This window comes from Micropterus dolomieu, linkage group LG03, assembly GCF_021292245.1.
Source record: "Micropterus dolomieu isolate WLL.071019.BEF.003 ecotype Adirondacks linkage group LG03, ASM2129224v1, whole genome shotgun sequence".
NCBI classification, from domain to species: domain Eukaryota; kingdom Metazoa; phylum Chordata; class Actinopteri; order Centrarchiformes; family Centrarchidae; genus Micropterus; species Micropterus dolomieu.
The window spans coordinates 21171612-21198617 of record NC_060152.1 but is presented as its reverse complement, the minus strand read 5'-3'; the positions used below and the strand labels follow the sequence as shown (position 1 = coordinate 21198617).

The following is a 27006-nucleotide window of genomic DNA, read 5'->3' as shown; positions in this document are numbered from 1 at the left end:
TAATCATATAAAAGTTCCTCTGCATCCAACATAGTAAACTAGCAAAAAGTATTAGTCAGATTAATCAACAATTAATGAAGTCCCTATAGAAGTGTAAAGACTAACACCGAACATTTCACAAGTTGCTTTTATTAATAATGATTTGTTAACACTACCAAACTATTTGGTTGTAGAGTAGAAGAACAGTTACAATACTACAGATACAGTAACAAAAAGTGATTATGTTGTAATAACAACAACAACAACAATAATAATAATATATTTATAGAATAATTATATTACAAGTAATTAACCAGATTATGTGCTTGCTTATTGTAACAGCTGTTGTGGAACAGTATGAGACTAAAGCTGACCTTGAGTGGTGCAGTCACAGTCCTGTTCTTCTCCTCCACTGACGGTTGTAGCACAGCCGGAGCTGGCACTGAGTTTGAGATCGAGGCCGGGCTGCTATCATTACTCACACTGCCATTACTGTCCACTACAGCTGGGGTCGCCTTTTCTTTCTTCCTCCTCAGTGTATTGACCATGGGCTGGTCATAAGGGCCTGGTTTGGCCCAGTCCTGTAAAGACAGACATGTCAGGGTTGATCCTTCACATTTGTCTGATGTGCTTTCCCCCAAAGTCCAAAGTCTAAAAGAAGCAAATTGATCGACTAAAAATGGATTTGTTCAGTCAGTAGTACAGTAAACATGGCTTGCATGTTGACAAGGAGGATGGGAAGAAGTTGATCGCCGAGACCGAGGTGATGAACAAACCTTCCAGCTGGGGACTCGTGATGAAGGCACCATGGGACCCAACGTGCAGTAATGAGGGTAGTCTGGCACCAAGGCTGAGGCGTGACGTGACCATGAACGAGTGGGGCAGGAGGAGGAGGTGGAGGATGAGGAGGAAGGAAGAGAGAAGGGGAAGGCAGTGCTGGACCCTGAGCCCAAACTCCCCCCGCTGCTATGCAGGTAGGCAGGGGAATTGGCCGGACTGTAGTGGTCAAAGCCATTCGACAACTGGATGTGTGTGCGTCGGTGGGAGGCGGAGTGATAACAGAACAGAGTAACAGAACAAACACACAATGGGATAAATTATTTATGATAAACAGTAGAAAATAAAAACAGACCATATCACTGAGGAGAAATCATTCAAAAAGGAACACAAAAATAACAAGGAATCCATATTGATAATACAAAACAAAAGAAATGGTCACAAATGCTGAACTGAATGAAAACTGGAGAAACTGACGCACATGCCAGAAAATCTGGAGTTTGGAGGGAGTTTTTCTGTCACAAACTAAAGTCGATGCAACATTAGAAATTTAGTATGAGGGCATTGTGGTGTGAGTAATGCTGGTACAACACAGACGTTTATGTGAAAGAGCGGTAAGGTTCATGGCAGATGAGTGTGATTCACCTTGTCAGTAATGTGCTGAGTTGCAGTAGCAGCAGCTAGAGAAGAGGGGGTGCTGCAGTCACTGTGAAGCTGCCCAGTCTCTGAAACCTCAGAGGACCTGGAACTGGGACAAGGCTGGGACAGCGAGGGCAGCAAACAGGCAGTGGGAAGAGACCAGAAGAATAGAGGAGGGCAGGGGGAGATGGAGACAGACAGACATGTCAGCAGGTAGGCAGAGAGAAGCAGTTTGTTAAAGAGAGCAGAGGCAACTTCATATCAGTTCTCAGCAGTTAGTGAGGCATACAGCCAAGTGACAATAAGGACTGTTGAGAAGGTGCACTGGGAGTCATACCGACATTAATTGCATGGACATCAGCAGAGTTGCAGCCTTGTTAAAGGGAAGCACAGGCAAAGTTCTGATATGATACCTAATCCATGCCTATAGGGAAATAACTTTTTGCATGCTGCCCTCCAGGAGGAGATTAGGGATTGGGGGTAGCTACGAACTTCACCCTACATAGAAGTGGGTAATGATATTAGAGACATCCACATTAGGTAGAAGCCATGTCTCAGCCTTATTGGCAATAGGAGGGCTGATTCCTGGGACTGTACTGTAAATGGATCAGGTATGGACTTGCCAAACCACCTTTACTACATCATAAAAACTTGGAGTCTCACTTCACCAATGTGTTCTGGACAGGGGAACTCTGGTTGCTGGCGTGCTAACAGTGCAGCCGCTCTTATGGTTGATTTCAAGCCACAAACCCCACGCGAGACAATCCCCTGGACTATAACACTGATAATTATCTGAAACCCTGTGTCAGATGGTTAGATAAAACTGACAGAATCAGACCTGCTCATAGAGACACAATCTTAGAGCCTGTAAACACTTAAATATATAATTTTAGTGTGATACATTTAATGAAAATACAACACTCAGTGTGCTTGAGCCTCAGCAAGTTGAACCAAACCGCAGTCTGTCACAGCGGTCGACTCTTTAATAGCAGGATGGGGCTGACCTTTTTTGCCCTGGGCTAGAATGGAGGCAGACTAATTTCCTGTGCATTTATGCTATAATAATAGCACCAAAATGACTTCACCATGATCACACACACTTACTGCATCCAGCTAGCTGCCAAGGGAGATGTGTGAGAAAAGAGTTATGTGGATTGCTGATTTGGGGTTTTCTCTCTGTCTCGGACTACAATGCCTTTTAAATCATAGAGCAAATGTGGTTTTATAGTCTTGTCTCAGCCATTGTACATTCTTAGAGCCAAAACTATGGTTAAGTGTGGGCAGCAGAGGGTTTTTCTTACCTTTGTTTCAGCTGGCATAGGCGAGGATGATTTGGACGATGTGTATTGGTCGTGTGATGAGGAAATGAAGCCCGAGTCGTGGGAGGAGATGCTAGAGAGCCGAGCTGGGGCCTGCTGGGGTAGCGTGGAGCTGCGGTACCGATGGCAGGGGTGATGGTGGTGGAAGAGGTGGTGTGAGGAAGAGGAGGAAGAAGAGGAGGAAGGAGAATGAGAGTGAGAGCCACTGGATCCCCTGGAGTCACTACTGTTAACGCTGTTCAGACTACTGTGAAAGGGGGATGGAGTGAGGGATGAAGGTAGAACCAGAGGTAGGAGAAGTTTGGCAGTGACCGGCGGGGTAAAGAGAATCAAGTGTACCCAAAGGCATGGATCGAAAAAGGAAGGTTGGATAAGAAAGAGATCAAAGGAATAATAGGGAGGGAATGAAGGCAGAGGATTGGGGGGAGTGTGGAGGAGACAGGGTGGGAAACAATTAACACAGCACACCAGGATGCAGCAGGCTGTGACTGAGGCCAAGCCAGTTAAAACAACAGAACAAACAAAAATAAGAGGTGTGATATCATAATGAAAATATGTCGTGCCTTTGAGACAACGTTTTCATAATATTCACACAGACCGCTCATGAAAAGCCCTAGATCTAATTACTGTGTGAATTGAGACTTGAAAGCAACACTTTGAACATCTGAAGCAGATATAAAAGTGGTATGTTGCAAATTCTTACATACAATGTGTATCAACGAATGTACAGACTTGACAATCACAAAACAAGGCATAACTATACCTCGTTTCAAGAACTAAACATTAGTGAAAATTATAAATTGCAAAGCAACAAAATCACAAAAGCAGCTCTCACTATGATTTGTGAATTTCAGAGGTAACTTTTTGAAAACATAACACGCAAAAGCTTTGAACAAAAAGTTTTGATTCAATCAGAGAAAAACCACAACCCACAAATGTATGTTACAAGATTTTACCAGGACAAATGCAAAGCAATACACAACCCAGGCATACAATGTCTTACACTAAAGTCTAAACAAGGACAGTTCAGGAAAAATCATTGGGGACACAAAAGGCAGGGAGGACAGACAACATGGTCTGAACAGCTATAGAAAAGAAGGTGCACTTTCTTGTCAACTCTTTAAAAGTTTTCTAACCTCTAATCCTCAGCTTTTTTAAATACATTTTTCACCAGACATGCTATACTCCTGTGCATTTACTTTAGGTGACAAATCATTAACTCATAGTAACAAAGAGGAGTTAAAGCAAAGCTCATATTGACCACTGGGTGGCAGACACAGATTGTGCAACACAAAAGTTCTATATGTCCTTGTTCCCCACTGCATTACACCGATGTAAGGTATCTCCCAAGAAGATTCATAACCACTGATAAGGTCTAAAGGACTGATTTGCATTTTTCAATACATCCTATGTGTCTACATATTATGCAATAACCTTCTTAGAAACAGGTGACCAAAATAACTGTAGTAATTTCATTTTTTATTTGGCATCATTTTGAAACACGCTGGATCACAAAAGGGTTTTGTGCGTGCAGTAGGTAAATGTGTACTTGAAAGACAAAGCCTCTGTTTCACTTATTTGTGGCTATGAGTCTTGTGATTGGCTGTGAGAGCCTACCTGCACATGCTAGACTTCCTGGACATAGTGGTGCTCGGGGATGAGGGAGGCGTTTGATATGACCAACCGTAGTCTGAGCCCTTCAGGTCCAAGATCACCTGAGAGGGAGGGAAATATTAGTCATAGGTGTGAAGAGGAAAGGCAGTAAGCAGAGCTATAAATTAGTTTAGTTTTAGTTCATTGTTCACAGACTATATCATCGTTGATATTTTGTTCACCTGTTCACTAGCAGGCGGAAGCTTGTGCGGGTCGGAGGTCAGGGCTTTGAGATCATCAGAGATAGCTTGGAGATGGGTGACCTCTCCCAACATAGAAATCTCCTCATCCTAAAAGAAAAAATGTCAGAGAGGGTGGTAGAATGAGTTCTTATTCAAGAGTTTACAATAGTAAAAAAAAGTCCTCTTTAGATAGCAGCAGTTGTTTAAACAGCTCTTTAACAGAACAGAGCATGAAAATGCCTCGTTTTTCCAGTCAGTGGAATTAAAACATAAAGTGAGGACACCGTGTAGTGAGGTGACTTCCTGTCTTCCAGATCTTGGAGTGCTTTCTGAAGGCTAATCTCTCTCTCTCTCTCTCTCTCCTGCTGTACTCACCACTACAGGCCGCAGCAGGGCTACGAAACAGCAGAATCTCTGTCTGTCCTCTATAAGAGCCTTCCTCAGGGCCTGTTTCTCTGTCTCTTCCAGCAGAATGTATTTATCACTGACATCCTGCATAGCGCTGTCCAGCTGGGGTTGGATATCACCACGACCTAGGGGGAAAAAAAGGACACACAATAATGCACAAAAAAATGTATATATGAAAGGTATAATAAAATGACCAACTGACAAGAAGTCAAGGAACTGAGATGTAATGTAACCACTAAGCCTTCCTTACTAACACAAATACTAAAAAGAATATATTTATGCTACTGTCACATGCATGAATAATCACAAACAACATGATCATGAAGCAATGAAAGAACATTTGGTGGCATTCGGTGTTTTTTGGTTCACTTCTCTCAGATGCTGGCTTGGACTGTGATTACGGCTCTACATGTTATCTTTTCACTGTGGACGTTGCTATCTTCAACGCTAGCATTTGAATGTCCTTGCTACTTTTTGGCTATCGCTTCCACATGAAGGGCCACTCTTGTCATTTAAGAGTTTCCTGTCTCTTGTTCAGAGGTGGTAAGAAGGTTATCTACTTTAGGCTAATCTGTTGCTTGTCTTGGAAAGCTTCAGTCTATTATGCTAAATTGTGCTATTATGCTTGATAGCCAGAGTTCTGACTATCCATCCAAAACTCTTTGTCAAACACTTGAATTCTAGCGTGTTTATAGACAGGGTTAAAGAGAGACTCTGTGTGTGTGCGCGCGCTTTCACGAATGACCAGAATGCAGGGCATCTCCAAGGCCATCTGGTTCTTGTGCTGTTTATATGCATTTGAATTGGATATGTAAATCCAGGACTGTGTTAGGGCTGTGACAATCCCAAGGTTATACTGTTATTCAGCGCTGTGTGTGTGATTTTAAGAGAGGATACCCTGAAGGCAAGTCAAGCCCTCTTGAGTTCTCTATGGAGGCAGGAAGGCTGGTGACTGCCAAAGATGACATACAGTGGGCCTCAAAGGCATTATCTAACCACTCAAGCTACACTTACACACAAACATACACACACACAAACACACCCACACCCGTCTTCACTTTGATACACCAAGGTTAAACCCACAGTGAACAACTTTGTGGTCTGTCTGTCTGCTCTTGTGTCTGGGAAAAGATAACAAACTGGAGTCTTTCATTGGCATTTGAGGCCTTATATCATGCAAACCAATAGTAAAGAAACAGATAATTCATCCTCACCTCAAATGTAAAACATAAGAAGGTGTATTTTATGTTGACCACTAACCATCAGCTCTTTTCTCACCAATATGTCAGCACAGTCCATACATTATACACAATAGAGTATGAGGGAAGCTCATGTTTCCACTGCTTTATCTCTTCATCAGTTAACTAGAATACAATTAAAATGACAATTAACAATGGCTTCAAGAACACGCACAAATTCTCAGTTAATAGAAAAGCACCAAATGGAAACATGTGCCGCCACCATCATAATAGCTGATGAGAAGAGAACTGACATATTTTGATCCTTGAAGTTCAGTATGAATGTTGATATTGGGTGAAGATGTCAAATAAAACTACGGTAGTATATATTTAAGGTAAATAAAGTTATTTTAATGACAATGTTTGTACCCAAAGTGACAAGAATGCGCAGTTACACTGCACTGGTCTTTCTACTCCAGGCATGTTTCAGTCTAGTGTAGCTGCTTAAGTGTTTAATAGTTAGCTTCATAGTTTCTGGTCAAAAAGTTGGTGACTAAGACTATGACTAGTATCAATAAAACCTTTCAAGAATACTAACACCACAAAATAAAAAAAATGTCCGTGTACACAGTCCTTAGAAATGTCATGGTTGTTGACAAAATAAGACAGACTTTCCATATTTCCATATATATATTTACCAAGCCTGGTCTAACGTCTTAGAGGAATGTGATGTATGTGGGTGTTTATGGCAGTTCCTACTATAATACACTATGGAGACCATGATGGAGTAGACGGACTGTATCTGGAAAGTCAAAATTGCAGTATATATTTTCTGTCTCATATAAACTCAAAAGCCACCTTTTGAGCAGACAAGTATAGAATTACATTGTCCAAGGTTTTGTGGAGAACTTGCAGTATGACCGGGCCTGAAGGGCTAGATAGGCCTCGCGTATTAGTCTGGTTTCCACAGCAGGACTAAACTCAATGTTCATTTCCCTCAATTCATTTCCCTCAAAATTAGCTTTTTTCCATCTTGTTTCCAAGGAGATTATTTGTAAGCTGGGCTGACATTTAAAATAATGTTTTGATCACTAGTTATAAACAGCTGGTCAAACGTTATTGAAAGGTAGTGCATCAAGTACATTTATAAAGTAAAACCCTTTATGGCAAAATGCTCAGTAAATGCTATGACAACATTTGTAGGCTCTGTTGTAACGCTCAATGATATAGATCATGTAACACTGAGAAATGTCCTTGCCACATCACAGCTGTGTTTTCTTTAACTTGATTTTAACATGAATAAAACATTTTTAAAAGTTTAGGCCTAAGTTGGCCTCAATGTAGAAATGTTTTCAAGTCCCAAAGCCAGCGATGCTGTGGTGTCTCCTTGGCATGCAGTAAAACTAGGGATTCTGGTTGGCTCCCACTAGTAGTTCGACATAACCACAGTTGTTTTGGAAAGACGGTACTGTAAGTTGAGGTACTTTGTCTGAGACAGATGGAAAGCCAAATATTTTTGTTGTTTGCTGTTTTGGTACCACCCATGAGTAGCTTGAGTAGTGCTTAATATTATCACATCCGGCATCACATTACTTCCATGTCTGTTAAAGGTTGATCCATCAAGAAGAACTTTATCCCTTCACTCTATAATTACATTAAAAAAAGTTTGATTTTTTTCTGCAAATACAAGCAAACTGATTTCCTTTGGACTTACCAAGTGATATTTGAGTTTAGCCCTTAAAAAGTGGACCATGAGATCATCGATTCCCATACATAGACTCATGACACACGTAGCGCTCATGTTCTAAATGATCATAAATGGTAACCTATACATTATAAATTACTTTCAACTGACCATACAGACTGAAAAAATATTAATATTTAATCACAATGATGTAAAAGATGTAATTGCAGGGATAGAGAGGGTTGCACACACTCAGAGACACACATGTGTACTGAGACAATGCAGGCACATCCTGGCATGAAATGTCAACTTGTGGTAAGCAGAGGGGTTGTGCTGAACCTCTGTTATGCTACAACTTTGTCTCTACTATGGGCTGTTCCTTAGTTTGTCCACATTCCCCATCTCTGTGCTTTAACTATTGCATCTGTGCTTGTGCAACTATGTGAATGACAGGGCCCTTGATTACTACTTCCTCTTTCTCTTCAACCACAGGCGAACACTGAGATTCACTGAGGGTCCGTGGGCAGTGACTGCATTGTAAACAAATCCACCCTGAAACATATGCCAGAAGCTGTTTTAGTATTTAATTAAGGACAATTAGTGCTTATAGCTCCTACGGTAGGAGGATTTTTTGAATTCACTTTGAGTCCATTACTGTCTAATTGTTTTAACCCTCAGCATGACTAAGTGATGAAAATTCAGCGACTAAGCCCAGATGAATATGGTCGGGGGTAGAAATATCTGCACACATGTAGATACGTGTGCACACACAGGCAAATGAGATTAGGTTCTCCAGCTTTCACATGACCAATGATTGCATTAAGTTCAAGTCACAGGCTGTTTCTTAGCTAAGCTGGGGTCTCAGGTCAGAAAAACACCCTCACAAGACACATATCAACATCAGATATAGATTCACTAACACAAGCAGACAGATGCTTTTATTTCTGTGTAAATGGAGTGTGACCTAAACTAATATCCTATGACTGAATTTGATTTAGATGTTTGTGTGTATTTCTATGACCGAGAAGTCAGTGAGTTCAGACTTTTTGGATGAACCAAGTGCAGTAAGTAAGGCATCACTCAGGTCAAAAAGGGTGAATGAAAGATTATTGCCACACAAAATTAAATTAATTTCCAATTTGCAGCAAACAAGGACAGTAATATCTTTTAATTTCCTACCTTTCTACAAATACGTTAAGTGCTTGCTTCTAGCAAGCGGTGTATCCCCTATCTACCACAACCCGAAGGCACACGCTGTAGATAAACTAAGGCAAGGAACCCTTCCCTGAATGGATTATAATTTCCCCCCACCAGATTTTAGCAACTCTCATTTGATGCTCTGTGTGAGGTCATGCCCCCTATTCTGCCTCTGATTGGCTAACCCTAACCAGTGGAGGCAACAGGTACTAGCCAATCAGAGGCAGAGTTGTCTAAAATCTGGTGGGAAAGAAAACAACACTTCTTGCCTACACTTTGAATGCCTATAGTATAAATGTAATTAAATGTAAAGTTAAAAGTTAAAGTTTTGTTCTGGCAACCCTTTATTGTTTTTGTCACTAGGTGGCTTGCCGAAGATGAGACAAAGTGTGCGTATGTGAGCAGAGCAACAGAACAGAAACTTGCCAGCATGACCCACACTTAAGGCGGACACCACAGAGCTGATAAAAAAAGACAGACAGTTTGTAGAAATAAATGTAACACTACAGAACTGGATCAGTAAAGCAGAGGGAGCCACCCACTGGACCATATAGGACCCTGTATGTCAAATCTACTGAGGCCTACACTTCACCTCCTTTCCTCTCTTTCTTCTCCAAACCACAGCATATTTTTACTATTACTGTGATACTGATTCCGTGAAGAAATTATTTTATTAATTTTCTGTTTAAACCCTCAAATGAGCCAGAGCCCAGACAGAGTCCAGGCTCTGACCCACCTCTGTTCCTTGTTCAATTTCCTTTTCACAAACACTTCATTACTTCAGGCGCTTACCAACGTGGGGCCTCTAACCCAGAACTACAAAAAGTGAATGAGAGGAGTCAGAAGAAAATAAAGGAGAATAAAGTAGGCCACTATAAAAAGGACAAACACTGAGTTTCTATACCCTTAAGTAAAAACCTATAGGGGACCACAGATGTGTGCATATTACATCTTTAAATAAAACTCAATATATATGGTGGCTTCCTCACAATGAAACCAAGATGACTGGTTAAGCATTGCAGTGTAAGCAACAACTTGGACAGTGTGTCTATTCCACAGACTGACTTACCTAGATTATCAGCTGCAGTGCAGCATAAGGAGGAGGATGGTATCAGAACCACATGGGGACAGGGAGAGGAAAAAGATCCAAGTCAACTGAGAGAGTGCCAGCTAACACTAATCAATCACCTAAAGGTGTAGTCTTGTTTGTCTGGATGTCTGTTTAAGCATTATAGGACTCAAAAGAAAAGTGTAAAACCAAACCATAAAGCACCTATATGTTTTTAAAGCAATGTCATTATCAAGTGTTTCACATGACAAAAATGCTAATCATGCCAAATCAGTGTTTTATGATGATCAAACTCATGCAGTGAGCTGTAGTAGAATGACACAAGTCTTATGTACCAGTATTAGTCACTATGTGCAGTATGAGTTACATGCCAATGTTTAATGTACTGCATAGTAGGAGTAAAAACTACCATTGCCCTTTTATTGTACTTTATCCGGAACATCTGTTGACTTTAGGAATGTGAAACATCCACTGATTCATACCTGAAACTATCAACATCCAAAAACATGCTGAAAGCATATTTATCTAATTCCTTCTTTGTAAATGGTATTTTTTCTCTAGGTAGATGAATACATATGTAGAACCAGAGCCAAGAAAACTGCAGAAGAAAAAAGCTGCTGCCCTCTCAGAGAGTGTTTACCAAGTAAGGTAATGCTTAGCCTTACTAGATCTGCGCAAGTCTAATCAGTAAGGACAAATTTCTTTTATACACACCACTGCTGTCCAATAAAAATGGTATATATAAAATTTGGACATTTTCCTATTTGAAATAAAAGATGCCATTTTCCTTCCCAACTTGTGATTTCAATAATCTTGCAGATAGAGATCTTTAATCCAGTACAGAATAAAACAAACTAAACTAAACACAACCAAAGCCCAGGTGAATATTATTTAAGTAAAACTAATTATTGCATTTGGAGTAATACAGGAGTAGATGAGTTTTTCTTTTGGCTATCCTAACGTGTAAACTACCTGACACAGCAGGCAGACCAAAGATTTCTGTATTGGTGTCCAAAGAAACAGATGAATGCTAGATTGTCCAAGAGGTCAATTAAAACCACATCTGTCTTGCAGAATCATAGCATCTATGGGAAAGGCATTGGCTGAATATTAAGAAGCCAAGCCTTTACTTACTTAGCTTCAAATACATGCATATAGTTAATCTTTTAGTGTGAGGGGTGCATAAGACTGAAGATCCATGCTTTCTAATTACGATGCAAACTAGTATAGTATAACAAAAGCATTTCTCTTTGCTTTCCACAAATTCATTCTGAACAAATTCTCACTTCACTGGATATCTTTCACTGGCTTAGCAGGCAATTCTCCAAGTCATTAAATGTGTGATCCCTACACTTAGTTTCTATGCCTGCATAATATATTGTGTAATGGTCAAAACTTTATAAGTATGCTGGCACAAGATTGAGAACAAGATTTGTCTACATCATTATCAGATGAATGGCACTTGGCAGTGTTATTTTTGTTACGTCACCTAAGCTTTTAAATAAAAAGATCTTTTTCCTATTTTTTTTACCTTTCTTTGCCTTCTTCTGAAGTTTCAGTGTGTCCGAGGACTTCTTCTTTATTTCCTGCCGGGCTCTTTTATACTCTGGTTCAGAAACAGAAAACAGCCTTAAGTCAACCTATGCTTAAAGTCATAATCACTTTAACTGGCAATAACTAATTGGCGCTTTACATTGCTGAAATACATTGCTAAAATGTGAAAGATCTATCCTGATGTCAACGTAATTTGTAGATCAGCATGTAGAAGGATTGAACAATTAATCAAAATCTTATCGAAATGGCAATATGGCCTATTGCAATTGTAAAATAGGAGGAGGAGCAAAATTTGTTAAAGGCAAAATGTGTGTCAAAATACCATTTTAAATTAAATATTGTGGTGCTGCAGAGATGTCCTATCCTACATATCATAGTCTACAGACAAAAAACATCTTTGTTTGATACAGATCCTTGCAAAAATCACACCATAATCATTTAAATATGTTTACAAAAATGAGAATTATTATGTAAAAAGGATAATTCCCTCTAATATCGCAAATCATACTGCGATTGCAATATCAGTCAAAATAATTGGAATTAGATATTCTTTCAAAATCGTTCAGCCGTGGTGTGTAGTGTTATATTCTTGTATGTCCTACCTTTAGCATGGTCCTTGTCCAAAGAGCTGACTCCTCTTTTCCACTCCTCCATCTGTTCTTGCAGAGGGTTGATCAGACCCTCCAGAAAGGCCCTGCAAAAACAACATTGTACTTACTTCTAATCAGAAGTCACCTTGATCAGTTAAACCATTTAGAAGTAGATTTTCAAGACTAGGGTTTTAAAATTAACTTATCACTACTGGAATTCATTCAAAACACAAATTTCTATCATTTATGTGTATCCAAAATAACTTTTATTGACCAATCATATGGCTGAACAACCTATTTATAAACATAATACAAATGGAGGAAATGTAAAATACCAGCCACCAACGTTTGACTTTTGTTTCACTTTATTTACTGCTCTGCAGGTCTGTCATTATATCTGTCACCTGATGTTAAAGTAGCAGTCAGACAGTCAGGCATAAAAAATAATTAGGTCTGGTTCGCCTTTCTGTCTCACTGAATGATCTTGTCTGTCAATCATTAACAGGCAGAGAGACAAGGAGAAAAAAAGGAGACTGAAAGAAGAGCAAGTCTGCTTATGTCTGACTGTGTGTCACAGGAGGAAGTAAGAAGCTAGTGCAGTCATGTCTGTCAATCATTACCCAACTGTGCCATCTTGTATTTGTGAGTGTGTTTAAGAGGTTGTGAGTGTGAGGTAGGCAGCTGCAGGGTTAGTGCATGAAACTAAAATTAGACTTCACCCTCTTGCAGACATTTCTCCAAATTGTGTGTGTCAGTGCGTGGGTGGGTGTTGACCACAGCCCCGCAGTGTACAGCTCCTGCTATGGAGATCCAAGTGGAATCTCTACTGAAATGCCACCCGAAATTAGAGAACCCCTTGTCTGTGTAGTGTGTGTGAGTGAGAGAGTGAGAGAGAGAGGCATGTGGTGTGTGTTTGTGTGTGTGTGTGTGTGTGCGTGACTACACTGAAACATTATAGATGCTTGTGTTGCCAGACAATCGTCTCTTTCCCAGCATTCCACGACAAGGGGCATTTCTCACCCACACACAAAATGTCAAGACATGGGAGGATGTGGTGAAAAGACAATTCAAATACAGACCATACAAAATACCATTTCAGTGGAGCTGCACTGTTAGGGAAACAGCTTGGGTCAATGTATACTAATTCTGAGTGACTAATATAGGAAGCAGTGCCAAAGAAAATAAGCTTTAACCCAATCAGATGTTAATCTTTTAAAATTAGAAAAGAACTGACTTTTTTTTTGTTAGAACTAGGGATGGGGATCGTTAATTTTTATTGATACCCTCATTGAGACTGCTTAACGATCCGATTCTTTATGGATACCACTATTGATACTTTAGGCTTCTATTATTTGATTATTTGGTAAAGACCAGACCCTATGGGCATGAGGTAGGCCTGCACGGTATGAGGAAAATATTCAATGTGCGATAACGTTGTTATTTATTGAGATGACATATGAGTTGTGATAAAGCAAGATAATATTGAGTGTCCATAGCTGCCTGGTTGTTTTTAAATTAATTATAGGATTAGAATTTAATATTTTAAATACAGCTAAATATTATATCTAGTGCAGCATCATTAATTTTTACAACAGCAAATTCACCGTATTGTCTTTTTACTCGCGAAGGTTTTATTGCACATAATAAGCGCCACTGTCTGCAACTCGAGTAGTTTGGAGCTAACTTAACTTCACCACAGCGACGGAGCGTCGTCTGCGTCTCTCTGTGTAGGGCGCTGTGTGTGTGTGCGCGCGACAGAGAGCAGCAGAGGCTGCAGCCCGATGATAAACAGTTCCGGGCCAGTTTAATACCGCGTTTCGGTGCCATCAATAAATAAACATTAGTTTTCTTGTCCATTGCGTTTCAAGATAAATCAGATTTGACGCTCCAGACATAACGTTACATTATAGGACCCGCTAGTCTCGATAGCAGTATCGATAAGCTTGGACCTTATTGATTTTCGGGTTTTGAGAAATTTTGGAACCGGGTCCTTTTAGAACCGGGTCTTGATCCCCATCCCTAGTTAGAACTCAAAAATCACATTTTAAGCAAATGTTGCATCACTTGAAATTGGCAGCATTTGAGTGTAGAGGGGAGGTTTTGTTGGGACATACGTTAATATTCCTTGTTTGTCTCACAAAGACAACCCCATTAGTAACCCCAATGAAATCTCTGCCCCTTCCCAACCCCTCTTAAATCCCAGCCAAGCATTCACCAAATTTGGGATATATTACATTATGTCCTGTATGTTGGTTCATGTCAGTAGTACTGTGTTTGAGGAGAGTCGTTGAGGGTAAAACAGCAATGTTGCTTACATGGAGAACTGTTTGAGTTTAGCCTCTATGCTACGATGTCTCATACACATCCTTGTCAATGCCGATCCAATGTCTCTGGTCCCACCTGAAAGACATTTAAAAAAGACAATAAATTACTATTTAAAAATTCACAGCAAACACCTTTACTTCATCATTATTTAGCAGGGCCTCCACATATATAGGTAAGTGGAGAAAATGCATTAGCACAGTGCTAACATACAAACACTGGGACGTTAAAATATATTTTTATATCTTAATTATTGTAGTTGGACTTTCTAAATGAAGCATTGGTAATAAGCACTCCCCGAACCCACTCTCTTCACTGTGGGAATCAGTGGGAAACAGGGAGTTACGAATTGCGCACATTCAGGTCAAGAGAAGTGATGGGAAGTTGGAACTGGGGCCTAGTAAATGTGCTTGAGGCTAGTGTCGGTTTCCTTCACACAGGCTAACTAGCTGTCCAATGGAAGGCTTCAGGCGCGACAGCTAAGCAGGGACTTGATGTTGATTGACAGAACTATTGTCTGGCTGCTCAGTATGACTAGCTGGTTTCTCTGTGGGATTGAGGCACCACTGTGTGTACGTGTTTGTTTGTGTGTGAGCATGTGTGTGTCTGTATGTGTGCATGAGAAAGAGAGAGAAGGTAGGGCCAGAGAGATCTTGTACGGAACTGTGTGGAGTTCTTGCACATTCTGTTCAGTGCATCAGAAACACAGCGATACTCTCAGTTTGTGTGTGTGTGTGTGTGTGCGCGCATGCTTGTTAGAGACAGTTTGGTTGTGATGATCTGATGAGAAGTGTGAATCCCCTCCAACAGAGCAAGCCATTCTGCTGTCAGCACAGTCCTTGCTGCATGCAGAGACACACACACAGCTGTCACTCACTCACAACACATGAAATTGTCTTTTACTCCATCAGAGGCTGGACAAAACAAATGCAAAAGGCTGCCGATATGGCCTCCAACTCTCCCTCCTCTAAACAGGAAATCCTTACAGGAGAAAAATTAGTAAAGTGAGACAAATCTTTAAATTGAAATTGTTATTTCAAGTGGTCTGACTTGAAATTCAACCAAAAGTATTATTATGGAGCTGCAGCTGGATACACACACACACAGCCGGACAGATGTAAGACGATCTCTAGCTGGAGTGGAGTGGGGAAAAGTTGGGCTCAAAGAGCATATCTTTTGACTTACTGAATCTCTAAATTCAACAGGATCATGTGTGAAGAGTTGTTAAGTAGATTAAGTGTTTTTTATGTGTGTATCTTGTGTGTAAATGAATATGTAGCTACATACATGCAGGATAATTTGTGTCAGTGTGCAAATTAGCACAAATTAGCGTAAATTAAGTAGGGCTGGACGATATGGCAAAAATGTTATCATGAGAAAAAGTTTCATATCTTTCAATATCGATTAATCGAATTATCAACGATAAGTATTTTATGAAGATACCTGATGATTAATTGTGGTTTTAACTTTTCTTTATGGTCAACATTTGATGCCCAACAGTGGATCACTTCACAAATCTTAGGTAGAACATTCAAAACAATTATGATAAAAATCTTTGTCAACAAATACGAGTGAAATTAAGTGTGTTAAATTAATCTTTTTTCAGTCCTTTTTCCTCAACAAAATCATCATTAATATCTTAATAAAAAATAAGTCCGAATTTGTGTATGATTCAAGTGAATAAAATCAAACATTTATTGAATATTTATTGAACATTTGTTATATTGTTATTGAAAATAAAACTGCGATAATTATTGTTATTGTTTTATTGTCCAGCCCTAGCACAAGGCCAGTTTTGTGCTAAATCTCGCTGCTTCGGTATCTTTCACTGAGCGGTGCTTGTTTGCCCGACTGACCTAACATGGATCAGAGTGACAAAATATCTCAAACTAAATTCCAAAACTAAACCAGTGGGACAGCATCTGTAGGTTTTAGTCTCAGTCGCTGTGTGATTATGAACACAGAGACAATCTGCATCTGTCCTGCTCTTCTAAAAGACCTGAATTAGCTCAGTGTGCTTTTGAATGCTCAGTGAAAAGGCAGACACAGTGTAACAGAAACAGACAGATACAGGCTGGAAGTGAATTAAGCGATTCTAGATGGCAAATTACAACTCCCCTCTACCTTTCAACAATGTATAATTTAATGTCAGTCCCAATGAGGCCATTATGACCTTAAATGTTTCCCTCTATCCATTCATTCATCCATTCCTCTTTTACTGTGCGTGCTTGTTAGTGTAGAGGGTGTGGCTACCACATGCCATAAAAGAGCTTTCTGTTATACAACACCGTCATGCTCATTCATTCCTGCGTTGACTTGTTTAGTCATCCTATCCATCTATCCATCTTCCCACATCACCCTTACTATGACTGCTTGTTATTCTAGAGGGTGTGCTTGGCTGATAGGTGCCTGTGCTATGGGGAGGCCACGTGGCCAAGAGTTAGTGCTGGCAAAAGTTTTTAATTAGAAAAATACTGTAGAGTTCTAGCCCATGCTGTCAAGGGAAGAGTTTGGTTTCAGCTGATTATTTATTTCCCACTTCCCCACCCTTACTCTTGGATCTGATATGAGTCATATAAGAGAAACAAACTCTGCTCTTGGCTATATTATGCACAGGTGCATCATTACGGGTGCGTCTAGCACACACTAAAGTCAGATTTTGAGAGATTATTGCAACACTCACATTTCCTTTTGAATAGAGTCCTTTCCTTGAATAGATTTCCTTTCAAGGAGTCATATCTGAAAGAGACTACTGCTAACACACAAGAGAGGGCTATACAAAAGAAACTTGTCTGCAGATGTCAGCATTGCTCAAGACGCGGGTGTAAAGAACTCCTCACATGCCATGAGCATAAACTAGCAAAAATTCGAGGTAGCTGAGCCTTGCAACTAAAACCGTTTACACTATAGCAAGATGATAATCATGATAAAACTCTTTTGTTGAATTAAAATAATTCAGCAATACCCCATACTCCATGTGTGAAAGACTCTCACAGCAGGTAGCTGTTCAATGTGGCCTCTGCCATGACTGCCAGTTACTATGAAAACTGTGTGTGTGTGTGCACCTGCTACATCTGACATGGACTCCAATAGTGTTACAGGGAATAGAGAGATTTGTTACGTTTTGTGATTTTTTAAAATTTATTTCAGTCATATTTTGATACAGTGATACTGTGAAAAAAAAGCGAGCTTAAACTGCTTCACTGCCAGGCTGGACCACTGCTTTGTGTGTGTGTGTGTGTGTGTGTGTGTGTGCGTGTGCGTGCGTGTGTGTGTGTGCGTGCGCGTGTGTGCATGTATGTGTGTATATGAGTAGTGGCATAGCTGGCTGTCAGTAGAAATAGCTGCTCTGTGACATGGTTGTTTCGGAGGCTTGAAATTATTCCTGCACCACCAACACTTAACCACTCGAAAACACACACATACACAATGTAAGCCCCACTCTACAAACGGTGTTAAACTGACTCCTTTTAAAAAATATCTAGTGGAATAGGCAGCACAAACAACTGAGAAAGAGAGAAAAGATCTGTTATTAATGTTTCACAATATATAGGGAAGTGCATAACCAACTGTCCCAGGCCTAGCCAATCTACAACATCCCACAGTAGAGAGTATATGGTATAAAGCAAATGGATTGTCTTGCAACTGTATTTATTTACTCCACTTAGTTGGTGTTAATTTTCTCACTACGTTCAAACAATTTCTATCAAGTAATCAATAAAAGCTATACGTAACAAAAAAGATTGTCCCTATGTGTTTGTCAGGTTGTAAGAAGAAGAAACCACTACTTTCATTTATTCCTAACAAAGCTTTGTCTCTTGGTCTCTGATACTTCAGCTTTCTGTGGGAACTAGTGTCTCAATAGTCTATTGGGTCTATATTGGGTATGATCCTCTCTCATCCTATGCATTCATGTAGAAGAAAGAAAAGAAAGAAAGTGGGAAGGAGATTAAACACCTATGATTAAAATGGGAGAAGGAAAATTTGAGAAAGAGAGAAAGTGATGTCGCTGGGGTAGTTTTGACATAAGGACAAGGGAGGCCTGCTAGCTAAAACCAACTCTGAATGGGCACACCAGATGGCTGCTTTTAACTACGGGCCAGTGGTTACACTGATAAGAGACTGGAGACCATACAGCTGGATACAAGTACACACACACACACACACACACCCAGCTGGACAGAGGTAAGGCGATCTGTTCACTAGCTAATTAGAGAGCTGAAGAAAACACTAAGGCTACATCCATGCTGAGCTGGCTAAATTTAAAATCAAATCCTTTCCTCTACATGTTGGCCTCCAATCGAACAAAGCTGTTTTATTAGCACTGAAAAATGAGCTGACATTTAAAAAAAAAGATTATCTACCATTGCGTGGCTGAGTGCTACGTGGCAGTAATGTTAAAACAATTTACATTGCCTCTGGCTAACACAGCTGATTACACAATATTGTAAACCGTATTTATGTTAATCTTGTCAGACTACGTGGTAGGCATCAGCTCCTGAATAGACTGACAGACTAACTGTGAAAACCCAGGAATTACAGTTGCCAAAGGTGACATTAAGTCAAATTACTCCTTCTTTTGACTGCTCCTCGTGGGAGTCGCCACAGCAGATGATCTGTTTCCATATCGCTGGCAAACCAGGCTCTGCCCAACCTGGCATGAAGATCTGATGATCCGCATATTTGATTTGGCTGAGGCTTTTTATGCCGGATGCCCTTCCTGATGCAACCCTTCCCATTTATCCAATTAAGTTAAATCACTATTTTATACTATTTTAGGTGTCTGACAACTAGGGGTGTGTGATATATATTGTCTACAATACTATCTTAATTATTGAGTACCCTACATCACTCACCTTGTCCTGCACATTCACTGTGTCAGGCATGCAGTACACTGTGCCAGAGGTAAACAAGCAATAGCTGCACAAAAAAAAATGACTGAAGTTCAAAATGAGCGAGGAGGTGCCAGGAGTTAAAACCAGCCTCCATCAGCCTTCGCAATTTACATCGTTATATTAAATTTCTAGACATGGATCAATCTCACTTATGAGGGTGGTTAGGCTTTGAAAAGACAGATGTTGCTCAAAAGATATCAGTCTGCAAATTATGTCGGAAATCGGTTGCCGTTAAAGACCACAAACTAACCACCACACATTTTTAGACAAGGATATTGAACTGAAAAATAACTTGTTAGGCGACAAGTTCTAGAATGTGATACGGTTTTAGAAAGAGCTGCATCCTGAATCATTTCACTGGATTACTAATGTCTTAGGATCCTTTCACACCTGTAATTTGGTTCATTTGGTCTGGACCAAGTGAAAAAAATGCACTGTTGCATTTTAGTTCTGGTCCGGTTCATGTTCACACTGCAGTTTTACAAATGAACCAAGACGTTCCACAGACTTACAGATAACTTGTTGATTGGACAGCTTTGGCGATTGTCATCCTGCATCATCAGGACCTACCTTTGGAAATCAAACTCCGGTGACTGACAGAAGTTTGTGCAGCACTTTAATGCTTCTGATCTGTATCACAAAGAGCTCATGAAGTAATCATTTATTAAAAGCATGATTAGTTATGTTAGACCGCAGATTGACCACATAACCTATTATGAATAATAACGTAAAAACAGGACATGTACAGTAATAATTCGGGTCTTATTTAGCCTATAGTATACCGTGGTATCACTGTCACACGTTTTATTGACATAATGAACTGACAAGGTAAACGGAGTAGTACTACTGCCTCTCCTATTTTAACAGATTTTAATGTATTAATCAGGAAAAATACCCACACTGACAAGTTGGTATACGTAATGAGTTTCATAAACATAGCCTATACATGGCTTATACAAATCAATTATAAGATCACTGAAGACATTTCACGGTCAGCAGATGGATTTATTAGTGGTTTGGCTTTGGAAATAATGCTCGGATCACATCTCTGCTATAATAAAATTGTTTGGTCCGCTTTTGGTGTGCACCCGAGTGCGATTGCTGCATTCACACCTGCCTAACCGAACCGCACCAAAGGGTAAAACGAACTCTAGGGTGATTCAACCGAACTAAATGAAGCAGGTGTGAAAGCACCCTTAGTGTGATGTCTTTGAAAACAATCTCACATACACACATTTCTAGCTGAGCAGTTGGCATGCCCAGATGGAGCCACCCACACACAGCAGCACAGATACAGGCAATCGTTTCATTCACTGATTTATATTTCTGCTCTGTCAGTCTGGTAGCATACTGTAAGTCTACAATTACATTTTGCAATTAACAATAAACTAAGTGGCTGATAATGCTTTTAATGAATCAGTAAATGAAAGCAAAACGTGTCAAAACGATTCATCAAAGAAAGGTCTAAATAAATCTAATATAATATTCATACTAGATAAAGTGGTTAAAGTATTATGCTAATTTCCAGCTCAATATTTTTATTCTCGGATTCCATTATAGTAGCTTTATATGACTCAAAGTAAAAAAAAAAATCCGTATATATCCATTTTATGCAGCACCTCAGTTCATCCTCTGTCTGAAACAAACCCCATATGACAGCTTTAACTTATCTTGGAAAATAGCAATATGTAGCACTGTAACAACTCAATAAACTCTATCCCTTTGGGGACATCTCATTGACAAAACCTTAACCTTCTCAACTACATGCCAAACCTTTTACCCTTACCCTAACCGAACCAACCAAGTCTTAACAATCAAAAAGCAGTTTCTACCCTCTAATTTTTGTCCCCATGGTGACACAAGTCCTTATCGGCTGTTTTGCATTCAGTTTAAAGTCCCGGCTGAGATATAAAAACACACACACACACTCGACAGTCAGTAGCCTCAATGGGCACCAACACATGCAAATGTGTGGCCGAGCATACACATGCGCACCTGCTGCAGTCTGACCAGTGCTTACACACATAAACTCTGGACTGTCTGACTACGGCTCCCAACAGCTGCCATCCAAAGACAGGAGAAGGAAGAAGATGGACAGAGGGGAGAGGAGAAGATGATAGCAGAGGAGTTGAAAGAGAAGAGAAGAGGGAGAGAAAGAGAATAAAATGATGAGGCTAATTTGAATTCTCAGAGTTCTCCTGTACTGGGACATACTTTAGTTGATACTACTCATGTAGATCTGCATTCATGAACATACAGTGGATGATAAAAGGCCATATAAAGTAAAAACTACTAACCATTTTAAACGGTAACAGCCCATTGTCTCACTACATAGCACCATATTCACTGAATACTGACAGGACAGATAAGAGAAAGAGGGGAGGGTGGATTATTATCAAGGTTTAAACCCATGATATTGTTTGTAAATGGTTTGCATCATAGTCAAATCAGGCACCAAAGCAGCTGCAGGCTGATATCTGAGTATATTTATACAGACAGTAAATGACAGCTGGATGTGTAGTTTAGTGACAATATTTATCAACATTGGCAATGGGCCAACACTATATTCTCTAAAAGAACCAAACGAGACTCATTGTAAACTGTAGTTGTGAATGTGTGTCAGTGTGCCACTGCAATGCAGTGAAATGCATCCTGAATACCCTTTTCTCCCTTAAATTGCTCACCCCTCATGGATGCTGTATCGTCTCGGATCTCCTCTGCTCTCTTGTGCTTCTGTTTTCTGGCCTGATCTTGTTTCTTCTTCCTCTTCCTCCCTCTCAATTACCTGTACAATTCTCATCTCAACCCTCCTTTTCTTCATCATCCAACTCACTTGTCCTCTTCTCCCTTTTTGCTACCTTCTTCCACTCTATTCTGTCATCTCACCATTGGTGTGGAAAGTTGAAGCAGCTGAAAAACTACATGGATAAATGAGTGACGTATGCAGATACAAAGTGCTTTCAAAGAAAGCAAAGATTTTTGGACTGATGTACACTAAACACAGCCAAGGTTTATAACAGTAAGTGTGTCAGTGTGCCACTGTAGAGCTGAAGCCTGAAAACTAATGAACGCTGTGCAAAATTCTAGCAAAATCTTACAGCATTAACATAATGCTTATTGGAAAACAGAGAAAAATGTGTAATAAAGAGTGGAAAGAAGAGGTCTGGAAAGAAAGAAGAACATAGGAAAAACAATATATATTGAATTTTTATTGTCTAGTACTTGGATGAGAAGAGAGGAAACGGTAAAAGGGGAGAGGAAAGGGTATAGATGACAAAGAGGAATAATTTGAGAGTGACAATATGTCACCTCTGTGTGGTTCTGCAGTAGGAATGCTAACGAGGTCCTGAGGCTGCAGTTAAACAAGAAACGATAGCTGGTAAATACACCCATTGCTCTCTGTGTCTGTCTCCTTCTCCTTACCAAGCTCCTGTATCTCTACCTCCCTCCTCTGTTATCCTCCCCCTCTTTCATTGTTTCTGTCTCACAGCATTGTGGTATGAATGGACACTAAACCAATGGATGGGAACCAATTAAGATAACAAGAATGCATTGCTCTTGCCTACAAAATGCCACCATCCTATATTCCTGTCTGTGGTGTTCAGTGAGAGTCATTTCTAATCTTACACATTGCACATCCAGTCCTTACTTAGAGAGAAAAGGTGATTTCTACTTGCCCAATACATCATTAAAACTATTTAAATCTGTCATTTGAACTATGATATAGGCAGTACAGCTGACATGTCTTGATGTGCATACATGTTCTTGACTGGCCGAGTCAGTCAGCTGACCTCACTCCAACTGAGCAGGTGTTTCACTCACTAAAGACCACACTGATGGTGCTGATGTTTACAGTATGGGTCATAGCCTTCGGTCGGTCATTGAGTGGCATGAAGTACTGTTGTGAGAGAAATTAAACAGCATGACAATTCTGGCTGGAGACAAACTGTTAAGCATGAGTAGGAGTATAGTTTGGTAGTGTGATCCCTACAATTCTTGCCGTACAAAAGAAAAGTATGAGGGTGGTCTCTAGACAGACATTCAAAGTCAGCAAACAGTCTCCAGACAGACTTGATATCGTAATTTATGACAAGTGACTTACTGTACTCTTACAGCACTATGTCACAACTGCACATATTGGATTAAGCTGCAGATAGCAATGCAAATGTTGGTCATGGAGAAATTTGTCCCCCCCTTTATTCTAATGTATTCCTTTGATTTCTTCTTTTAAGCTGTTCTCTCTCTGATTTAGTTCTCCATCGTACACGCCAATCTTTCAGTGATCTGTTTAGTTTTCTCTCTTTCTGGTTGCTTTCTGTGCTAGCTTAGTCCTCTGCTCCCACCCCTAGTCCCTCTGATGTCTCTGTGAATGAAGTACCATAATGTTAACATGGTGCTGAGTTAATCCAGTCAGTAAGCAGTTGGCCAGTTCAGTGAGCGGTCAAAGTCATGACAAAAATAAATGCTCAAAGAGAAGTAGAGAAATATCCCATGGGAACGTGCATTATGGAAAATACAGCAAGTTGGTGTATACTTGCAAATTAAATCTCTACTCTACTAAGCAACATAAAAAAATGACTCATCTTAATAACAAAAAGCCTGCATGGTCCCACACACCTGTTATGTTTCCCACGTACAGTAGCGGGTAATTAACATCGGATTATAGCTTGGTCTTCATAGCTGTGTGTTTAGGGATGCAGTCGGTTCTTGAATTTTGGGTGCAACAATGCGCAAGTGTGTATGTGGGCAAAAGCCCCAATCACTGGTATGTACGAGAGTCCAAGTATAAATACACTGGCCTTTGATGATAGGCTAAATCTACGGCCAATGGACTTTCAGATAAAATAAATCACCACAAGTGCCATTACATTTCTGCTCAATCAGCATTCAATGTTTCAACTGTGGTTTGAGCAAATACCCTCTAAAAGCTTAAATGTAAAAACTTAAGTTATTGTCCCGGGACTGGCAGTATGGGACTTCATTCATGGATAGCCAGTGCCTGCATATTGTTCTACACAGCATGTAACAGCTCAACAGCAGCTATAAGTCTGCTGCCCAGAATCGAACCAATTAAAGCCATCAACGAGGGGGTTTAAGCATGTCATAAGATGACCAGAGAGAGAGAGAGAGAGAGAGAGAGAGAGAGAGAGAGAGAGAGAGAGAGAGAGAGAGAGAGAGAGAGAGAGAGAGAGAGAGAGAGAGAAAATAGATTACCCTAGAGTCCACTCTTGCTCTTTTCCCGGCTCTGGTGCCCCACTTTTCTCTAATCTTCCTTTCTGGTCTGACACACATTCCACAGACAGATAGACAGAAAGGATTTACTAGGACCTCTACCAATGAACTGAATTCATTGCCTCTTTGGTTGAGCATTGCAATCCTTTTTTGTGGTATGCAGAACCATGAAGAAGTGGCAATGGTTACTGCACAAAAACAACCAAAGCATGAAAGTCAAACAGCATAAAAGCCAAAGTTAAAGCACTCTTTTTCCAAATTTATTGGACAAATGAGACTCTGATCAATAGTGCAGACCAGAGTCACATCAATATATGGTCAGAATGTGAAAAAAGTCACAATTAATCATTAACAGGAAAGAGGACAGAGGTTGATGTTTCCGCTGTAATAACTGAACAAAACAACAACTAAATAAACTACAGTCTGAGGCACAGGTTGTGAGTCAAGTTGGTCTCGTGTGCAAGACTAAAGTCACGGCCAAAATTGCCTGCATTGCTCTCATTATTAGAGAGAGAGAGAGATTCAAGTCAAGTTTTAGGTACAAATTTCACCTACACGATTCTCAACAATACAGTCCAATAAAATACTAATACTAAAAACTAAAATCAACAATAGAAAACATTGTTACCACATGCATAAATCATACAGAGAAAACAGGTCATTCAAGTACAGAGGGTGGAGAAGGTATACTTAAAGCATACAGAGAATTGAGACCTCTAGACACATGCTCTTGAAAAATTCCAAAGAAGTGCTCAATACTGTCAACACCCCATTTAGTGGCTTATGCAAGAGGTTTACTTGGAAGAAACATTTTTGAAGATATTTTAACAGAAGCCATATTGCAGTTTTGGTATGGGTGTGCACAAGGAACAGCACTTGTTAATAAGCCCAATGCCACTGTGTGAAATGTTTCATTTAAAAAGACATTTAACTAACATTTATTCAGATGTATATTATTCATCACTGTATCACTGTTCTACTCTCCACAGCAAAAATACCATACCACAGAAATAATTGTTAATAGCTACATCACTGCAACACTATCTGGAGTCAAAACCGGGGTACACAGGTACAAGTATAGACATAGACATATACTTGTAAGTATAGACATATACTTGTACCTGTGTACATTTACATAGAAAACATGCGGGCGGCGCACAGTGGTTAGCACTGTCTCACAACAAGAAGGTCACGTGTTCGAACCCCGGTTGCCCCGGCCTTTCTGTGTGGAGTTTGCATGTTCTCCCGGTGTCCAAGTGGGTTCTCTCCGGGTGCTCCGGCTTCCTCCCACCATCCAAAGACATGCAGGTTAAGGTGAAAATTGTCCTTAGGTGTGAGTGTGAGTGGTTGTTCGTCTACGTGTGGCCCTGCGATGTACTGGCGACCCTGTCCAGGGTGTACCCCGCCTTTCGCCCAATGTCAGCTGAGATTGGCTCCAGCCCCCCCGCGACCCTGTACGTAAGTGGTTGACGATGGATGGATGGATGACCTTCTACAGTTTTTAATGTCATTCAGAGTACATTCATCATCCATTTCCCCCCCTGTCTGCTGTTGTTTTCAAACAGAGGGAAATGATGCAAGATGCAAAGTAAAGAGAGTAACACACAATACAATAATCTCATCAACAATTCCATTTGAACGATCAATATGTGGGCTGGATTTATTACAATTGGGAACAAGAGGATAAGTTAATACATATTTTATTCAACAAATGTGTTTCTGTTTTAATGATGATATGGTTTAATAGACTTGTCAGACAGGAAGTGAAAACACAGGCGTTTTCACAACTTATCCAACCTAATGGAGACTGCTAGGCCTAACTTAATAAATGTTTACTCAGCTCCAAACTGATTGACACCATGTCAAAAAAACAGCACAACTCACTAAACAGGCATTCATCCAGTCCAAATACACTCTTGAACAAAATCTTAAGACCGGGGGAAACATTGCAAGTACTCACATTTCGCGCTGGTGGATCATAACCGGGTTGTAAGTACTGCTTCAAAATGCCAAAAGAAGAAACAGGACCAAGAGACAAAAAATAGAGAGTAGGCAATTTATTGAAAACTGCATTTAAACTCAAACAGGCTGTTCATCAGCTGATCAAAAGTTTAAGACCATAGCCCAAAAATAAACCTACAACAGAACTAAAAGTGTCAAAAAAGGACTCAGTAGTGAGTAGCCCCACCGTTCTTGTTGATCACTTCAAACACTCGTTTCGGCATGCTTGATGCGACTGTTCCCAGGAGGCTGCTGGGAACGTTGCTCCATGTAGTGAAGATGGCTTCACGAAGGGCATCCACGGTCTGGAACTGACGTCCGTTTTTG

At 40.2% G+C, this 27006-nt stretch overlaps 1 protein-coding gene across 4 annotated transcripts in view; it reads right to left on the bottom strand.

Moving 5' to 3' along the window:
- Positions 1-27006, bottom strand: part of LOC123967622 (protein MTSS 1-like) — a 57608-nt gene that overhangs the window by 4760 nt on the left and 25842 nt on the right. The window contains exons 4-14 of one of the 4 annotated variants that reach the window (XM_046043772.1): positions 14545-14629; positions 12242-12333; positions 11617-11691; positions 10086-10097; positions 4925-5082; positions 4550-4657; positions 4332-4429; positions 2697-2961; positions 1402-1515; positions 756-1001; positions 354-560 (exon numbers count right to left, since the gene is read on the bottom strand). In XM_046043772.1, the coding sequence (XP_045899728.1) occupies positions 354-560; positions 756-1001; positions 1402-1515; positions 2697-2961; positions 4332-4429; positions 4550-4657; positions 4925-5082; positions 10086-10097; positions 11617-11691; positions 12242-12333; positions 14545-14629 (1460 nt within the window). The remainder of the gene's footprint in view (positions 1-353; positions 561-755; positions 1002-1401; positions 1516-2696; positions 2962-4331; positions 4430-4549; positions 4658-4924; positions 5083-10085; positions 10098-11616; positions 11692-12241; positions 12334-14544; positions 14630-27006) is intronic. The other 3 variants (XM_046043776.1, XM_046043774.1, XM_046043773.1) reach the window with 3 other exon arrangements.